At 44.0% G+C, this 18,000-nt stretch overlaps 1 protein-coding gene across 1 annotated transcript; it reads right to left on the bottom strand.

Annotated features, from left to right (window-relative positions):
- Positions 1 to 13,175: 13,175 nt before the first annotated feature.
- pck1 (phosphoenolpyruvate carboxykinase 1 (soluble)) lies at positions 13,176 to 17,681 on the bottom strand. The gene is made up of 8 exons (XM_021568440.2): positions 17,541 to 17,681; positions 16,789 to 17,051; positions 16,212 to 16,396; positions 15,751 to 15,954; positions 15,382 to 15,569; positions 14,810 to 15,197; positions 14,449 to 14,676; positions 13,176 to 14,304 (listed from the first exon to the last, which is right to left on the bottom strand). Exons 2-8 carry the CDS (start codon positions 17,010 to 17,012, stop codon positions 13,844 to 13,846), a joined length of 1,878 nt encoding a protein of 625 aa, XP_021424115.2. The 5' UTR covers positions 17,013 to 17,051; positions 17,541 to 17,681; the 3' UTR covers positions 13,176 to 13,843.
- Between the last annotated feature and the right edge of the window lie 319 nt (positions 17,682 to 18,000).

An 18,000-nucleotide genomic window follows, 5' to 3' on the forward strand; every position in this document is an offset into this window, starting at 1 on the left:
TGCGCCATATAACTCCTACCCAGCTCCAGCCATCCCCGGGGCTGTTTTTACTCCCTCTTGATCCCTGAACATGCAGTCATGGACAATTACATCCGGGAGTAGCTGGAGGCAGGTTTCATTCACTCCTCAACACCCCCAGCTGGTGCACGTTTCTTCTTTGTTGAACAGGATCATGATTAAGAATCGTTACTTCCTACCCCTGATATCCGCCACCTTGAAGCTGGCCCAGGGGGCCCAATTCTTTAACAAACTTGACCTCCGCAACGCTTACAATCTGGTGAGAATCAGGGAGGGAGATTAATGAAAAACTGCCTTTAACACCCCTAGTGGCCACTATGAGTACTTAGTCATACCATTCGGATTATCGAACTCACCAGCAGCCTTCTAAGCATTGGTCAATGATACTCTTAAGGGTATGTTGAATAGGTTCGTCTGATATTCTCCAAGTCCCTTCCTGAACACATCCTGCACATCCACCAAGTCCTGAGATGCCTCCTGCAGAGTCAACTATACATCAAGATTGAGAAGTGTGAGTTCCATTTATACCAAATCTCTTTCCTGGGCCACAGTATCTCTACCGCCGGCATCCGGGTCCATTCAAATGGACCCTGTTAAGGTTAGGGCGGTCACTGACTGGCCCTGGCCCACCTCACTCAAACAAGTTCCACAGGATTTCCAACTTTTACAGGCATTTTAAGGCCCTAACCCACAAGTCCATGACCCATTTTGGCTGGACCCCGAGGCTGGCAGGGCATTCATGGATATCGAGGGACGTTTCACCTCCAGACCCATCCTCGTTCATCCTGATCCTCCTCGTCCCTTTGTGGTAGAGGTGGACACCTCGGACACCGGAGGGGTCCTGTCACAGCAGAACGAGGGGACAAGGGACTGCACCCATGTGCCTTTCTTTCCAAGCGGTTCTCGCCAGCAGAATGCAACTACGATGTAGGCAACCGGGAGCTCTTGGCAGTCAAGTGGGCCCTTGGAGACACTGGCTGGAGGGTGCACCTCATCCTTTGGTGATCTGGACGGACCATAAGAACTTGGTCTCCATTCAAGAAGCCAAGAGGTTGAACGCTCGCCAGGCTAGGTGGGCTCTGTTTTTTTAACAGGTTCAACTTCACTCTAGTCTACCGCGCAGGATCCAAGAATCAGAAAGCAGATGCACTGTCCCGCCAACATGATGTCTCTAACAAGGAGAGGGACTCTGAGCTCATTATCCTCAGCTCCCGTATTGTGGCTCCCGTGTTATGGAGTATAGAGACCACGGTACGACAAGTCCAGACCTGAGAACCTGATCCCGGTGGGGTGCCCACTAACAAACTTTATGTTCTGCGATCAGCCCATTCTCGAGTGCTACAATGGGGACACTCCTCTAAATTAACTGGGCATCCAGGGTTTAATTGGACACTGGAGGTCCTGAGGCAGAAATGATGGTGTCCCAACATGATTGAAGATGTGAGAACATTTGTTGCATCTTGTTCCACCTGTGCCCAAATCAAGTCCTCATGACAGTGACTGGCTGGGTTGCTCCAACCTCTGCCCATCCCCAGCTGGCCCTGGTCCCACCTGTCGCTAGACTTTATCACAGGGTTACCTCCATCCCAAGGGCTTACCACTATTCTGGTGGTCATTGATTGGTTCTCCAAGGTAGCCCATTTCTTTGTCTTACCCAAGTTGCCCTCAGTGAAGGAGACCGCTGATCTCATGACTACCCATGTCTTTCATCTACACAGACTTCCCCAGGACATTGTCTTGGATCGTGGGCCTCAGTTCGTCGCACGGTATTGGAAAGCCTTCTGCTCCCTGTTGGGGGCGTCAGTGAGTCTCTCCTCGGAGTTCCACCCACAGTCTAATGGGCAAGCGGAGTGGGCCAACCAGTAACTGGAGAAGTTCCTCTGCTGCTTATTCCCCACCGAGACCAGCAACTGGAGCAAGTTCTTCATCTGGGCAGAGTATGCTCACAACACACTACCTGAACTCGTCCACTGGACTGTCGCCGTTCAAGTGTCAATTCGGGTTCGCCTGAACAAGAGGCCTAAGCGGGGATGCCATCAGCCTTGGTGTTCATTCGATGATGTTGCCACATCAAAGTGCGATCCTCCTTGCTCCGCTCCTCTACCCAACACCAACACCAGGCAAACTGGCACCAAAGGCCTCTTCGGCACCTCCGAACAGGTCAACGAGTGTGGCTGTCCACCCGTGATCTTCCCTTAAAGATGGACTCACGGAAGCTCGCTCCACGCTACATAGGACCATTCAAGATCCTGAGTCACAACTATGTGGTGGTCATCCTGGCTCTGCGGCTGGAGTCACTCCTAGAAGGGGGGGTACTGTCATGGTTCCACCTGTCACCAGAGGGCGCAGAGACCGTCCTAGAGACATTGACGACAGGTGTGTCCTATTCACTCATTATGATTTCCCTGTTAAAAAAGGTATGTTTTCTGTTGTCCTTTGCAGAAGCTTGAATTGTGTCTCCTGAGTGAGTTTGTGACTTAGTGTTTGTTGTTTTCCCAGTGTTACTGTGATCCTTCCGTTACAATTTCTCTGTAAAGTATTATGTTTATCCTTAACCACTTATTCCTAGTCTGGTCTCCTCTCTGCACCTGGGTCCAGCCTCACTGTGTCACAGTTACAGATCAATGTGCAAAGATTGATGTCAAATATGGACCTTCTTGATATCTGGGTGCATGACACAAGCCCGGATATTTTGGTTCTCACAGTGACTTAGCTAAATGGCTTGATACCGAAAAAGTACATTGACATTGCTGATTACAACATCTTCAGGTGTTACAGACTGAAAAAAGGGGGAGGGTGGCTATTAGTGATGGTCGATGCCATTTAAGATGACGAAGGACAAAAACATTTTTTTTAATGGGAAGGGCCTTATTTCTATTACAGCGTATTGGATGACTGCCATTCATATTCCATTCACCCAGCTCAATGTAACATCGATAGGTTTATGCTACTACATGATGCCCAAATTTCCCTATACCCATCAGGTGGTTGCTACAAGCTAGTATATGAATGAAAGTTTCCAACGTAGGTGCAGAGGTTGAGAGAAATTTGAATAATCAAGGTGACAGACATTGACACATACAATACCTCCTTGCACAATCTTGCATGCATCTAGCTGATCTTGGGTGTAGTCATTAGTCCAACAGTTGTAAATGAGAGTTTCTATTGGACAAATTCAGGTATGTTCATTCCTGTCAGGAGGCTTAAATATCCTGATCTAGTCAGATATATATGGTGAAGTCTCGTTCAAGCTAGTCATCTTGACTACTTTCTTATGTCATTTTCGCTGGCACCAAAAGATTGTTGGTTGGGGACAGAATGCGGTCGGTCGGACCATCAAATAATTGGTATACACATTACTCTTACAAAATTTCTGCGAGGGCAATGATATTGGAAGGTAATCAAAGCCTACTGGATGACAACTTGCTTTTTCCTACATAACATACTGTAGGTACAGCAGATCCCCGTATTGTATGGCACCCCATATTTAGAGGCCATGCAATACTCATCTTTAAAACATACTAATCAGGGTGGATGACATGACAGGTGGCAGCGTGATAGGCACAGCTTGTCCCATGAATTAATCACAAAAATTGAGGATTAGCTAAAAACTACGAAACAAATATTCTGGATAATATAGAGAATCTGAAACTATTTATTGATCAGCATTTTGATATGCTCAAAAAAGAAATGGATACATCGAAGCGATTAAGAGAAGACCTTTTCTCGAGTTCTACGAGCGAAACGTTTGGAAAGCAGGTGGGTGGAATATAAGGACAATTGGAGGTTTACAAAATTGCAGCTACAGTATGCTTAACAGTACAAATTATTATGTTACAGCTATATGGACAATTAATCATCATGGTGCTTTTTAATGGTAAGTTTACAAACATTGGTTGTGGTAAATAGAATTGAAACTTGTGTCTCATTATGCTAAGTGAGGAAATAAGTATAGTAAGTTATAATTGTAATTTTATTTTTTATTTATTTCACCTTTATTTAACCAGGTAGGCTAGTTGAGAACAAGTTCTCATTTGCAACTGCGACCTGGCCTTGATAATGCATAGTAGTGTGAACAGACAACACAGAGTTACACATGGAGTAAACAATTAACAAGTCAGTAACGCAGTAGAAAAAAGGGGAGTCTATATAAATTGTGTGCAAAAGGCATGAGGAGGTAGGCGGATAATTACAATTTTGCAGATTAACAACACTGGAGTGATAAATGATCAGATGGTCATGTACAGGTAGAGATATTGGTGTGCAAAAGAGCAGAAAAGTAAATAAATAAAAACAGTATGGGGATGAGGTAGGTAAAAATGGGTGGGCTGTTTACCGATAGACTATGTACAGCTGCAGCGCTCGGTTAGCTGCTCAGATAGCAGATGTTTGAAGTTGGTGAGGGAGATAAAAGTCTCCAACTTCAGCGATTTTTGCAATTCATTCCAGTCACAGGCAGCAGAGAACTGGAACGAAAGGCGGCCAAATGAGGTGTTGGCTTTAGGGATGATCAGTGAGATACACCTGCTGGAGTGCGTGCTACGGATGGGTGTTGCCATCGTGACCAGTGAACTGAGATAAGGCGGAGCTTTACCTAGCATGGACTTGTAGATGACCTGGAGCCAGTGGGTCTGGCGACGAATATGTAGTGAGGGCCAGCCGACTAGAGCATACAAGTCGCAGTGGTGGGTGGTATAAGGTGCTTTAGTGACAAAACGGATGGCACTGTGATAAACTGCATCCAGTTTGCTGAGTAGAGTGTTGGAAGCAATTTTGTAGATGACATCGCTGAAGTCGAGGATCGGTAGGATAGTCAGTTTTACTAAGTTTGGCGGCTTGAGTGAAGGAGGCTTTGTTGCGGAATAGAAAGCCGACTCTTGATTTGATTTTCGATTGGAGATGTTTGATATGAGTCTGGAAGGAGAGTTTGCAGTCTAGCCAGACACCTAGGTACTTATAGATGTCCACATATTCAAGGTCGGAACCATCCAGGGTGGTGATGCTGGTCAGGCGTGCGGGTGCAGGCAGCGAACGGTTGAAAAGCATGCATTTGGTTTTACTAGCGTTTAAGAGCAGTTGGAGGCCACGGAAGGAGTGTTGTATGGCATTGAAGCTCGTTTGGAGGTTAGATAGCACAGTGTCCAAGGACGGGCCGGAAGTATATAGAATGGTGTCGTCTGCGTAGAGGTGGATCAGGGAATCGCCCGCAGCAAGAGCAACATCATTGATATATACAGAGAAAAGAGTCGGCCCGAGGATTGAACCCTGTGGCACCCCCATAGAGACTGCCAGAGGACCGGACAGCATGCCCTCCGATTTGACACACTGAACTCTGTCTGCAAAGTAATTGGTGAACCAGGCAAGGCAGTCATCCGAAAAACCGAGGCTACTGAGTCTGCCGATAAGAATATGGTGATTGACAGAGTCGAAAGCCTTGGCAAGGTCGATGAAGACGGCTGCACAGTACTGTCTTTTATCGATGGCGGTTATGATATCGTTTAGTACCTTGAGCGTGGCTGAGGTGCACCCGTGACCGGCTCGGAAACCAGATTGCACAGCGGAGAAGGTACGGTGGGAATCGAGATGGTCAGTGACCTGTTTGTTGACTTGGCTTTCGAAGACCTTAGATAGGCAGGGCAGGATGGATATAGGTCTGTAACAGTTTGGGTCCAGGGTGTCTCCCCCTTTGAAGAGGGGGATGACTGCGGCAGCTTTCCAATCCTTGGGGATCTCAGACGATATGAAAGAGAGGTTGAACAGGCTGGTAATAGGGGTTGCGACAATGGCGGCGGATAGTTTCAGAAATAGAGGGTCCAGATTGTCAAGCCCAGCTGATTTGTACGGGTCCAGGTTTTGCAGCTCTTTCAGAACATCTGCTATCTGGAATTGGGTAAAGGAGAACCTGGAGAGGCTTGAGCGAGTAGCTGCGGGGGGGGGGGGGGGGGGGGGTGGAGCTGTTGGCCGAGGTTGGAGTAGCCAGGCGGAAGGCATGGCCAGCCGTTGAGAAATGCTTGTTGAAGTTTTCGATAATCATGGATTTATCGGTGGTGACCGTGTTACCTAGCCTCAGTGCAGTGGGCAGCTGGGAGGAGGTGCTCTTGTTCTCCATGGACTTCACAGTGTCGCATATCGCGGGGACTATTCGATGCTATTGCAGTCCGCCACAGGATGTTTTTGTGCTGGTCGAGGGCAGTCAGGTCTGGAGTGAACCAAGGGCTATATCTGTTCTTAGTTCTGCATTTTTTGAACGGAGCATGCTTATCTAAAATGGTTAGGAAGTTACTTTTAAAGAATGACCAGGCATCCTCAACTGACGGGATGAGGTCAATGTCCTTCCAGGATACCCAGGCCAGGTTGATTAGAAAGGCCTGCTCACAGAAGTGTTTTAGGGAGCGTTTGACAGTGATGGGGGGTGGTTGTTTGACTGCGGCTCCGTAGCGGATACAGGCAATGAGGCAGTGATCACTGAGATCCTGGTTGAAGACAGCGGAGGTGTATTTGGAGGGCCAGTTGGTCAGGATGACGTCTATGAGGGTGCCCTTGTTTACAGATTTATGGTTGTACCTGGTGGGTTCCTTGATGATTTGTGTGAGATTGAGGGCATCTAACTTAGATTGTAGGACTGCCGGGGTGTTAAGCATATCCCAGTTTAGGTCACCTAACAGAACAAACTCTGAAGCTAGATGGGGGGCGATCAATTCACAAATGGTGTCCAGGGCACAGCTGGGAGCTGAGGGGGGTCGGTAGCAGGCGGCAACAGTGAGATACTTATTTCTGGAGAGAGTAATTTTCAAAATTAGTAGTTCGAACTGTTTGGGTATGGACCTGGAAAGTATGACATTACTTTGCAGGCTATCTCTGCAGTAGACTGCAACTCCTCCCCCTTTGGCAGTTCTATCTTGACGGGAAAAAATGCTATAGTTGGGTATGGAAATCTCCAAATTTTTGGTGGCCTTCCTGACCTTCCTCAGACACGGCAAGGACATCAGGGTTAGCAGAGTGTGCTAAAGCAGTGATTAAAACAAACTTAGGGAGGAGGCTTCTGATGTTGACATGCATGAAACCAAGGCTTTTTCGATCACAGAAGTCAACAAATGAGAGTGCCTGGGGACATGCAGGGCCTGGGTTTACCTCCACATCACCCGCGGAACAGAGGAGGAGTAGAATGAGGGTGTGGCTAAAGGCTATCAAAACTGGTCGCCTAGAGCGTTGGGGACAGAGAATAAAAGGAGCAGATTTCTGGGCATGGTAGAATATATTCAGGGCATAATGCGCAGACAGGGGTATGGTGGGGTGCGGGTACAGCCGAGGTAAGCCCAGGCACTGGGTGATGATGAGAGAGGTTGTATCACTGGACATGCTGGTTGTAATGGGTGAGGTCACCGCATGTGTGGGAGGTGGGACAAAGGAGGTATCAGGGGTATGAAGAGTGGAACTAGGGGCTCCATTGTAAACTAAAACAATGATACAGTGCCTTGCGAAAGTATTCGGCCCCCTTGAACTTTGCGACCTTTTGCCACATTTCAGGCTTCAAACATAAAGATATAAAACTGTATAAAACTGTGAAGAATCAACAACAAGTGGGACACAATCATGAAGTGGAACGTCATTTATTGGATATTTCAAACTTTTTTAACAAATCAAAAACTGAAAAATTGGGCGTGCAAAATTATTCAGCCCCCTTAAGTTAATACTTTGTAGCGCCACCTTTTGCTGCGATTACAGCTGTAAGTCGCTTGGGGTATGTCTATCAGTTTTGCACATCGAGAGACTGACATTTTTTCCCATTCCTCCTTGCAAAACAGCTCGAGCTCAGTGATGGAGAGCTGGATGGAGAGCATTTGTGAACAGCAGTTTTCAGTTCTTTCCACAGATTCTCGATTGGATTCAGGTCTGGACTTTGACTTGGCCATTCTAACACCTGGATATGTTTATTTTTGAACCATTCCATTGTAGATTTTGCTTTATGTTTTGGATCATTGTCTTGTTGGAAGACAAATCTCCGTCCCAGTCTCAGGTCTTTTGCAGACTCCATCAGGTTTTCTTCCAGAATGGTCCTGTATTTGGCTACATCCATCTTCCCATCAATTTTAACCATCTTCCCTGTCCCTTCTGAAGAAAAGCAGGCCCAAACCATGATGCTGCCACCACCATGTTTGACAGTGGGGATGGTGTGTTCATGGTGATGGGCTGTGTTGCTTTTACGCCAAACATAACGTTTTGCATTGTTGCCAAAAAGTTCAATTTTGGTTTCATCTGACCAGAGCACCTTCTTCCACATGTTTGGTGTGTCTCCCAGGTGGCTTGTGGCAAACTTTAAACAACACTTTTTATGGATATCTTTAAGAAATGGCTTTCTTCTTGCCACTCTTCCATAAAGGCCAGATTTGTGCAATATACGACTGATTGTTGTCCTATGGACAGAGTCTCCCACCTCAGCTGTAGATCTCTGCAGTTCATCCAGAGTGATCATGGGCCTCTTGGCTGCATCTCAGATCAGTCTTCTCCTTGTATGAGCTGAAAGTTTAGAGGGACGGCCAGGTCTTGGTAGATTTGCAGTGGTCTGATACTCCTTCCATTTCAATATTATCGCTTGCACAGTGCTCCTTGGGATGTTTAAAGCTTGGGAAATCTTTTGTATCCAAATCCGGCTTTAAACTTCTTCACAACAGTATCTCGGACCTGCCTGGTGTGTTCCTTGTTCTTCATGATGCTCTCTGCGCTTTTAACGGACCTCTGAGACTATCACAGTGCAGGTGCATTTATACGGAGACTTGATTACACACAGGTGGATTGTATTTATCATCATTAGTCATTTAGGTCAACATTGGATCATTCAGAGATCCTCACTGAACTTCTGGAGAGAGTTTGCTGCACTGAAAGTAAAGGGGCTGAATAATTTTGCACGCCCAATTTTTCAGTTTTTGATTTGTTAAAAAAGTTTGAAATATCCAATAAATGTCGTTCCACTTCATGATTGTGTCCCACTTGTTGTTGATTCTTCACAAAAAAATACAGTTTTATATCTTTATGTTTGAAGCCTGAAATGTGGCAAAAGGTCGCAAAGTTCAAGGGGGGCGAATACTTTCGCAAGGCACTGTATATATCTGTGCCCTTTTTAATTCCTATTTTTAACACTTATTGTATTTTTTACAATGGTCATTTAACACATTATCACGTCAATGTTTTATTCTTGTTTTTACCTTCTTTTGCCCAATGTTTATCGATTTTGTTCCCTTTGTCTAGCGATTAAGAGTGTCTCCCCTTAATCTTATTACCCTGCCTGTCACAGAAAGACTCCGCCGTCCCTCCTCTGGACATCCTCTGGCACGACACACACACAACCTGTTCTTCTTCCTTTCACCACAGAGAATTCTCATTCATGCTTTTATTTTTGTTCGTTCAATTTCTTTATTCACATTTGTTCACATACACCCTTCGTTTTACCTAAAAACGACCTATAGTTTCTTACCTACTGACTTAATTCACTTCCTCTACATAAGCTGGTATTATCCTAGGATTTTTCACGCATATCCTTCGTTTTTACCTAAAAATTACCTATAATTTCTTACCTAACTTAATTCACTTCCTCTACATAAGCTGGTATTATCCTATAGGATTTTTCACGCATACCCTTCGTTTTTACCTAAAAACTACCTATAATTTCTTACCTAACTTAATTCACTTCCTCCACATAAACTGGTATTATCCTATAGGATTTTTCACGCAGACCCTTCGTTTTTACCTAAAAACGACCTATAATTTCTTACCTAACTTAATTCACTTCCTCTACATAAGCTGGTATTATCCTATAGGATTTTTCACGCATACCCTTCGTTTTTACCTAAAAACGACCTATAATTTCTTACCTAACTTAATTCACTTCCTCTACATAAACTGGTATTATCCTATAGGATTTTTCACGCATACCCTTCGTTTTTACCTAAAAACGACCTATAATTTCTTACCTAACCTAATTCACTTCCTCTACATAAGCTGGTATTATCCTATAGGATTTTTCACGCATACCCTTCGTTTTTACCTAAAAACGACCTATAATTTCTTACCTAACTTAATTCACTTCCTCTACATAAGCTGGTATTATCCTATAGGATTTTTCACGCATACCCTTCATTTTTACCTAAAAACTACCTATAATTTCTTACCTAACTTAATTCACTTCCTCTACATAAATTGGTATTATCCTATAGGATTTTTCACGCATACCCTTCGTTTTTACCTAAAAACGACCTATAATTTCTTACCTAACTTAATTCACTTCCTCTACATAAACTGGTATTATCCTATAGGATTTTTCACGCATACCCTTCGTTTTTACCTAAAAACTACCTATAATTTCTTACCTAACCTAATTCACTTCCTCTACATAAGCTGGTATTATCCTATAGGATTTTTCACGCATACCCTTCGTTTTTACCTAAAAACGACCTATAATTTCTTACCTAACTTAATTCACTTCCTCTACATAAGCTGGTATTATCCTATAGGATTTTTCACGCATAACCTTCGTTTTTACCTAAAAACTACCTATAATTTCTTACCTAACTTAATTCACTTCCTCTACATAAGCTGGTATTATCCTATAGGATTTTTCACGCATACCCTTCGTTTTATACGTTTATGACCCTATGAGCAGGCAACTGTTGCCCCACACCAGGCCAGGCAGCTCAGCTAGAGAGCACAAACAACCGCACCTAGTCAAAACACACAAGGTCCCCAAATGAATGGCTCGGTGAGAGGGGCAGTCCGAATCACACACACCCAACACAGGTCGCCCGCTCAGGTTGATTGGGCTGTGTTTACGCACATCCCAAAACAGATCCTGAGACAGTCGAGCCTGGTCAAGTAGAATCAGACGGAGCAATTCCTCCCAATCAAACCAGACACGTGGGTCCGTTCGAACAGTCCGACCAGAACGAGTGCAAGCCCCCTCCACTAAACGCCTGACTCCAGTAAGGTTCACAGCTCCTATTCACTTAGTCCCTACACATGTGCACATACATTTACATTTAAAACAACCCCAAATTCACACATGCATGCAATTCATTGAATTCAAAAGTTCTTTAGCTTTTACTGGATTTTTAGGAAATTTAAAGAGAGACCTACGTGACGCCCCTCTCGCTGAGACAGGATCTCTGAAGCAATCTATACAAACATTTAACTATGTAAGAACATGCTTACCTTTTTATAGTTAGGTGGCCACCTTTCTTTGCAAGATTGTCCAAAGAAACCGTCATCAGCCCGGAATGTCCGTGGTTCCTGTCTCTCCTGGCAAAGCTTGCCAAATTATGTCGTGGAGAATCGTAACAAAATTGAACACTTACAAGAACTTGTGAATTCAATATAGGCTTTTAATACAAACATATCAGAAGCCTAGATGGTCCACGGGAAAACACACCCTTTCCCAGAGCACTGGCTCTGTCTTTATACACACACAGTATATGAGTCCATTCCATATGTTAATGAAGTTACTTCCCTCAAGTCATCGGTCACCATTATCTTTCAGTCCAGGCTTCCTCCATGTTCATGCCTAATAACGCCTGTATCCACTCTTGATTAGATTACAATGGTGGCATGACCCTCTCATGTCCTAAAATTAATGTATATCTATTTTACCCTAAGCACTTATGGCCTTTAATCTAAGCACTTATGACCTTTACCCTCTCTATCTAATCTTTATAATGATGTCCTGCTCCTTCCATAATAGATAATGTATTTAAGGGTCACCTCCTCCTCTTTGCCCTAAGCCCTTATGCACAGTAAAGCACGTATGGCTTCGGCCATTACACTTATGTCTGTTTAATCTTTGGTTTCCTGTCCGCTTTCTGTTTGTGGTCTAATGTATACCTATCTTTGCTCAATAGTGTAATATCTGTCTCTATATGTAACAAAAACTACAACATTACTAGCTAGCTAGATAATAGGCATTTAATTTGTTTTCGTGCTGTATTTAAATATCCGGTAACCAAAAGTATTAATTCGTCTCAAAACAAGGGTTTAGCTGTCCTAAAGCTGAGTAAATTTCCAAGAAGAAATCCTAAAACATTATTTTCAAGAATCCCATTTCTTCTTGACTTTTTTCTTAGGAAAGAAATTAGGAAAAACCTTAAGAACATTTCCAATAACATTATTGAGGAATAGCAACTTTGCTTAACTTTCTTTTAAGGAAAAAATGGCAGTTAAAAATACATTTCTTCTTAGAAAAGGCGATTAGAATTCCGGTGATTGGGATCTGGAGAGTAAACTGGAAAGTGGGCTGCGTTCAAGGGTGTTTGGGAGTATGAGTTGGACGCAGACGTTACAGCGCTCTTGCAACAGCTGTATAGTGCAGATCCAAGCCTATGGAATAAAAGTGGGGCTTTTATTGCTCAACCTAATTCATGCTGATAAAAAATAATAATCCATAGGCCTAATGGACAAATGCTCAAACTTGCACACTTTTGATAGACTTAAAGGGGCAATCTGTAGTTGCCACATCCATTTTTGGATTTATAAATTATATATACACTACGTTCAAAAGTTTGGGGTCACTTAGAAATGTCCTTGTTTTAGAAAGAAAAACATTTTTTTGTCCATTAAAATATCATCAGATTGATCAGAAATACAGTGTAGACATTGTTAACATTGTAAATGACTATTGTAGCTGGAAACGACAGATTTCTTTAATGCAATATCTACATACAGAGTACATTAGAGTGTCTAGTTTGAGAAACAGACGCCTCATAAGTCCTCAACTGGCAGCTTCATTAAATAGTACCTGGAAAACACCGGTCTCAATGTCAATAGTGAAGAGGCTTCTCCGGGATGCTGGCCGTCTAAGAGACGCCATTGAGGAGGCGTCTCTTTCTCAAACTAGTCACTCTAATGTACTTGTCCTCTTGCTCAGTTGTCCACCCAGCATGCACCCAGTATCAACTTCTAATTTACTATCTTGTGGCAGGAGAATTACATTTTGGGTCATGGTTAATTGTTTTGGGATTTGTGTGTGAGGTACAGTGGGGTTTTGTTCCAGTACATGCGCTTGTAGTTATCATTACCATGCATATAATCCCACCGTATAAATCAGGCAAGACAGTCATACTTCAACCACTTCTATCATAAGAAATCCCACATGTAAAAACCAGAAGAATCATAAGTGAATTTAAAGTTTAAATAAAGTTTATTGTTGTCTTCCTTTTGAGATTTCAGATTACAACAAAGAAACAACAAGGCAATACGATAGAGTACAAAAATAAATTAGGACATAACAAAACAGAAACAGTGAAGACCTACACACATTTGAGATGTGTAGGGGTGAAATACATGTAGGTGGTTGGGTCCATGGTACAGCAATGTTCACCTCTAACCCGCTGTACCAACATGGAATTACCATATAAACATGTGGCTTTGGCTATTGTGCGTTAATAAGTTATTGTTAAATAACACAGACATCAGTTGTTTGGACTGCATCATATGCTTTGAAAACAGAGATGAGCAACTGATCAATTGGGACTACAAAGACTGTTCCCAGATATTCTTAAATTCATCGCTAATCTTATTCGAGTGTAATTCACCTCTATTTTAACTAGGTAAATATGCTAATGTACCAGTGGAGGATTTCTGTTTTACAAGAGAATTAGAAAACAACTTTGAGGAAAATGTAAGTTCTCTACACAGCAGGTTTCTAAAGTGTCTTTTGAAAATAGCTAACTAGCTCAGTTAAAAATTCTAGAATGATTTCTATTCTCTAGTCTGTGGAGGTCTAAGGGCTTTTGGGCTCAGAAGTGCCACATTTCTCTTTATCGCTCTCTGTCTCTATCTCTCCCTACATCTGCCTCACCCTGTGCTCAAGACACTCTAGCTGCTTGGCCACCTCATTGGGAAGATCGTCATTAACCTGGATGTCAAAGTAGGCCCTGATATCCTCCACCTCCTTTTGCCAGAAGTCCTTAGACAGACTAAACAGCTCCTCCAGGTTCACCTGGTTCTCCCCCAGGCCCTCCAAGTTCAGGGAACCCTTGCAGGGCAGGTAGCCCACGGCGGAGGGCATGGCTCCGGCTTCTCCATCCAACCTGCGGAACATCCACTCCAGCACGCGGATGTTGTCCCCGAAGCCAGGCCACAGGAAGCTGCCGGACTGGCTCTTGCGGAACCAGTTGACGTGAAAGATCTTCGGCAGCTTGGCGTTGGGCCGCCCGGCCATGCTCAGCCAGTGGGACAGGTAACGGCCAAAGTTGTAGCCGAAGAAGGGCCGCATGGCAAAGGGGTCATTCATGATCAACTTGCCTAGCGGATTGGAAGAAGAAGAGAGTTTGGTAAATATCATTATTCAATTCAACTCCATGTCATTTCCGCTGTCGTCATGACATAAGTTTCTAAAAGTTGCTTTAGTCATCAATGCAGCAGGTTACACTTGGGAGTTTGACTTACCTTGGTGCTCTGCGGCAGCTGTGGCTTCTGATCTCATGGAAGCTCCGACAAACACGCCGTGTTGCCAGCTAAAGGCCTCGTAAACCAGGGGGACACCTTCAGGTCTACGTCCCCCAAAGATGATTGCTTCAATTGGGACACCCTCAGGGGACTCCCACTGGGGGTCAATGATGGGACACTGACTAGCTGGAGTGCAGAAGCGGGAGTTGGGATGTGCGCAGGGCTCTCCTATGGGAAGACAAAACAAGAGCGGAGAAAACATCAGTATATCAGTATATATCAGTACATCAGTATGTTTAATGAAGAACCAGCCTTGTGGGGAACAGCCAGCCTTGTGATGACCAGCTTTGCGGAGACTTACCATCCTGGGATGTCCAGGGTTTGTTCTTCCAGGAGGTCACCGTGACTCCCTCAGGGAGTTCCTGGTCCATGCCCTCCCAGTAGACACCACCATCGCTAGTCTCTGCCACATTGGTGAAGACGGTGTTCTTGCAAATGGTTTCCATGGCGTTGGGGTTGGTCTTTGCTGAGGTTCCAGGTGCCACACCAAAGAAGCCGTTCTCTGGGTTAATGGCTCTCAGGTTGCCTTCGTCATCGAACTTCATCCAGGCGATGTCGTCCCCAACACACTCCACCTTCCAGCCGGGGAGTGTGGGACTGAGCATGGCCAGGTTGGTTTTGCCACAGGCACTGGGGAACGCAGCTGCAATATACTTCTTTTGACCAGCAGGGTTAGTAATGCCCAGGATCTGAACAACAACAAAGAATAGTGCATTTTACATTTCCATTCCAGAAGTAACTGACAAATTATAGATTTTTTGCAATGTGGAATTAAAACAATCAAGTCGAACCATACTGTACTTGTGCACCTCAGCTGTTCTCACGGTACACTATGCACTTATTGGGTTATGTTTATTGTTACTATGCCCTTACCAGCATGTGTTCGGCCAGCCAGCCCTCCTCCATGGCGATGCGGGAGGCAATGCGGAGTGCAAAGCATTTCTTTCCCAACAGGGAGTTCCCTCCGTAGCCACTGCCAAAGGACACAATTGTTCTACGGTCAGGAATGTGGGCGATCAGGGTGAGCTCAGGGTTGCATGGCCAGTTATTGACCAGGGGCTCTGAGAGAGAGAGAGCGAGATCTTAGATTTGAATGGATAATGGTAGTATTGTAGTCATTTATTCTTACATTCATTTTACATCTAAATATAACCGGCATTGAACAGAAAAATAATGTAATTTGTTTCTTCGTTTTCAGAGTTTTCCATGCATGTTGAAAGCATACCCTTGTGCCTGACTTACTTTTGAGTGGCAGGGGGCAGCCCACAGAGTGAAGGCAGCGCACAAAGTCTCTGTTTCCCAGTGCGGTCAGCACAGCCTTGCCCATGCGGGTCATCACCCTCATACTGGCCACCACATAAGGGGAGTCAGTCAGCTCCACTCCGATCTTAGACAGGGGGGAGCCCACAGGCCCCATGCTGTAGGGGATCACGTACATAGTACAACCTAAAATAAGGAGGAGTGAACAGAAGTGATTTTAGGACTCATGGTGATGGTGCATGCTAGTGTATGTCCTTCTGGTAAAGCATTGTGTAAAAATAAATAAAGATAGTCATCATATAAATATGCTCCCAATAATATAATCAGTAATCATCATTAACATGTAAATACAAGAGAAGATAATGCTACTCTCAGTCTTAACATTGTTTTGTGTCAATGTACCAGTAATACAGCAAAACATCCCAGTTGATTTTAGACTGTACCTTTCATGCAGCCTGGGAAGCGCAGGTCCATAGCCTTGTCCAACTCCTCCTGAGACATCCAGCGCCCAAGCTGGCTGATGCCACCTACTCGTGGAGACGGAACCGTGTCCCTCTGCTCCTGGGTCACGATGACCGTCTTGCTCTCCACGCGGGCCACGTCTCTGGGGTCTGTCCGGGCCAGCCAGCTGAAGGAGAGAAGAAAAGAAACAGACCATTGGATCAAGACTCGAAATATGGCCACCGCCACCTCTCACCATTGTCACATTGTTTTTCCAAGTTTGAAATGGAGGCTGTAGCTATAACTATATGTGGAGTGGTCAGCCCATAAGTTATTAGAAAAAATATCAAATCATGTCATATATATCCTTGTATATATGTGGTCAATGCCATTATAATACTAGAGCAACATTTGCAACATCTATTAAATATTATAACAGGTCTTAAACTTCGTCTGCCTCTTCATCATGCTCAGACCAGCACACTACACAACCACAGTTATCAGAAACATTCAATTATCTCAGGGTCCCCAACTCAACATGACATCTATTCACTGAAACTGAATGGTGAGGTGACCTACCAGTTCTCATATTTGGTCAGCTTCTTGATCATGCCCTGCTCCTCCAGTTTGGCCAGGATGGTGTGGTTCTCCTCTTCAGAGCCGTCACAGATGTGCAGTGATTCGGGCTGACACAGGTTGATGTTAGTCTCTACAAACTCCTTGACGGCCGGGCTCAGTGCACCCAGGTCCCCCTGGACAACCCGGACGCCTGCCTTGTTCTGGGACTGCAGCTGAGGAGGCATGGTTGGTTCTGTTGGCTGGAAGTGGATGTCACTGGAGAACTAGAGGAGAGAGGGAAGGATGGAGAAGGGATATGTTGAAAAAAATGGGCAGTTTGAACTTTCAGGTTGGTGTACAGTTGCCAAATAAGCCACACACCACAAAAAGACTGGTATTGAATGTTTGTCAGGAAAACATATTGTCCAAGATTCATTTTTATCTGTTCAATGGTAGGATTACAATTCCATAATGTTACAATGAAATATGATTCTTAATTTCCTCATATGTATTCAGAGAACAATGTAGATTATGAACCCATGGTCCTGAATAGAGACTGCATAATATTAATAAACAGATATATAACATTTTATAAGTGGATGATTTATTTTACATATGTTTGCATTTTAATAAAATATTATTCTAAAACTAATATAACTATTTTGTAGCAAAACAAGATGACAACATCTTGCACCACGTCTCTTCACAAATGAAATGCATGGAAACAGGATAATGAAATCCTACAAAAAATATTATGTATAATATCGCAGTACCTTTTCTTCTTTGTTATAAAGAAGGAGTTAGATTTGCCTCATCAGCTTAGTCTTGATGATGAGGTTTTGATGCTTGTTGTTCCCTGATGGGCTGTTCTTGAATTGTATCCAGTTAGGAGAAGTCTGTCTTTTTATACTTTGGGAATGTTTTGGGGGAAGGGATGACCAAAGGTGGCCCGTCCTCAAAGTTATTTGCATGAACTTATAATACCTTATGTTCAGCTCTTGGAAAACTCTGACAATCCTCAGTGAATCATTAATCCTAAGAAAATACGTAGTTTGGGGAGTTAATCATTCAACTGAGCATCTTGTTCTTTCAAAGGGATAGTTGTACACAACCGTGCATCTCTCAAGAGTTGAACTTTGATCCATTGATGCAAGTGATTCAACAGTTTCGCTCTGAGCGTCATCTGACTCTTGCTATTGGCACATTTTGGAGGCTCGCCAAAGATGGACAATG

The sequence above is a fragment of the Oncorhynchus mykiss genome, chromosome 17, assembly GCF_013265735.2.
Source record: "Oncorhynchus mykiss isolate Arlee chromosome 17, USDA_OmykA_1.1, whole genome shotgun sequence".
Lineage (NCBI taxonomy): Eukaryota > Metazoa > Chordata > Actinopteri > Salmoniformes > Salmonidae > Oncorhynchus > Oncorhynchus mykiss.

Bases quoted from the DNA above. Each gene is read 5' to 3' on its own strand.
- pck1 (XM_021568440.2), bottom strand. From the start codon at position 17,012: ATGCCTCCTCAGCTGCAGTCCCAGAACAAGGCAGGCGTCCGGGTTGTC. The intron at 15,955-16,211 runs GTACAGTCTAAA...TCCTTATTTTAG, and splicing joins CTTCCCAGGCTGCATGAAAG to GTTGTACTATGTACGTGATC. The intron at 15,198-15,381 runs GTAAGGGCATAG...GTTGTTGTTCAG, and splicing joins GGCTGGCCGAACACATGCTG to ATCCTGGGCATTACTAACCC.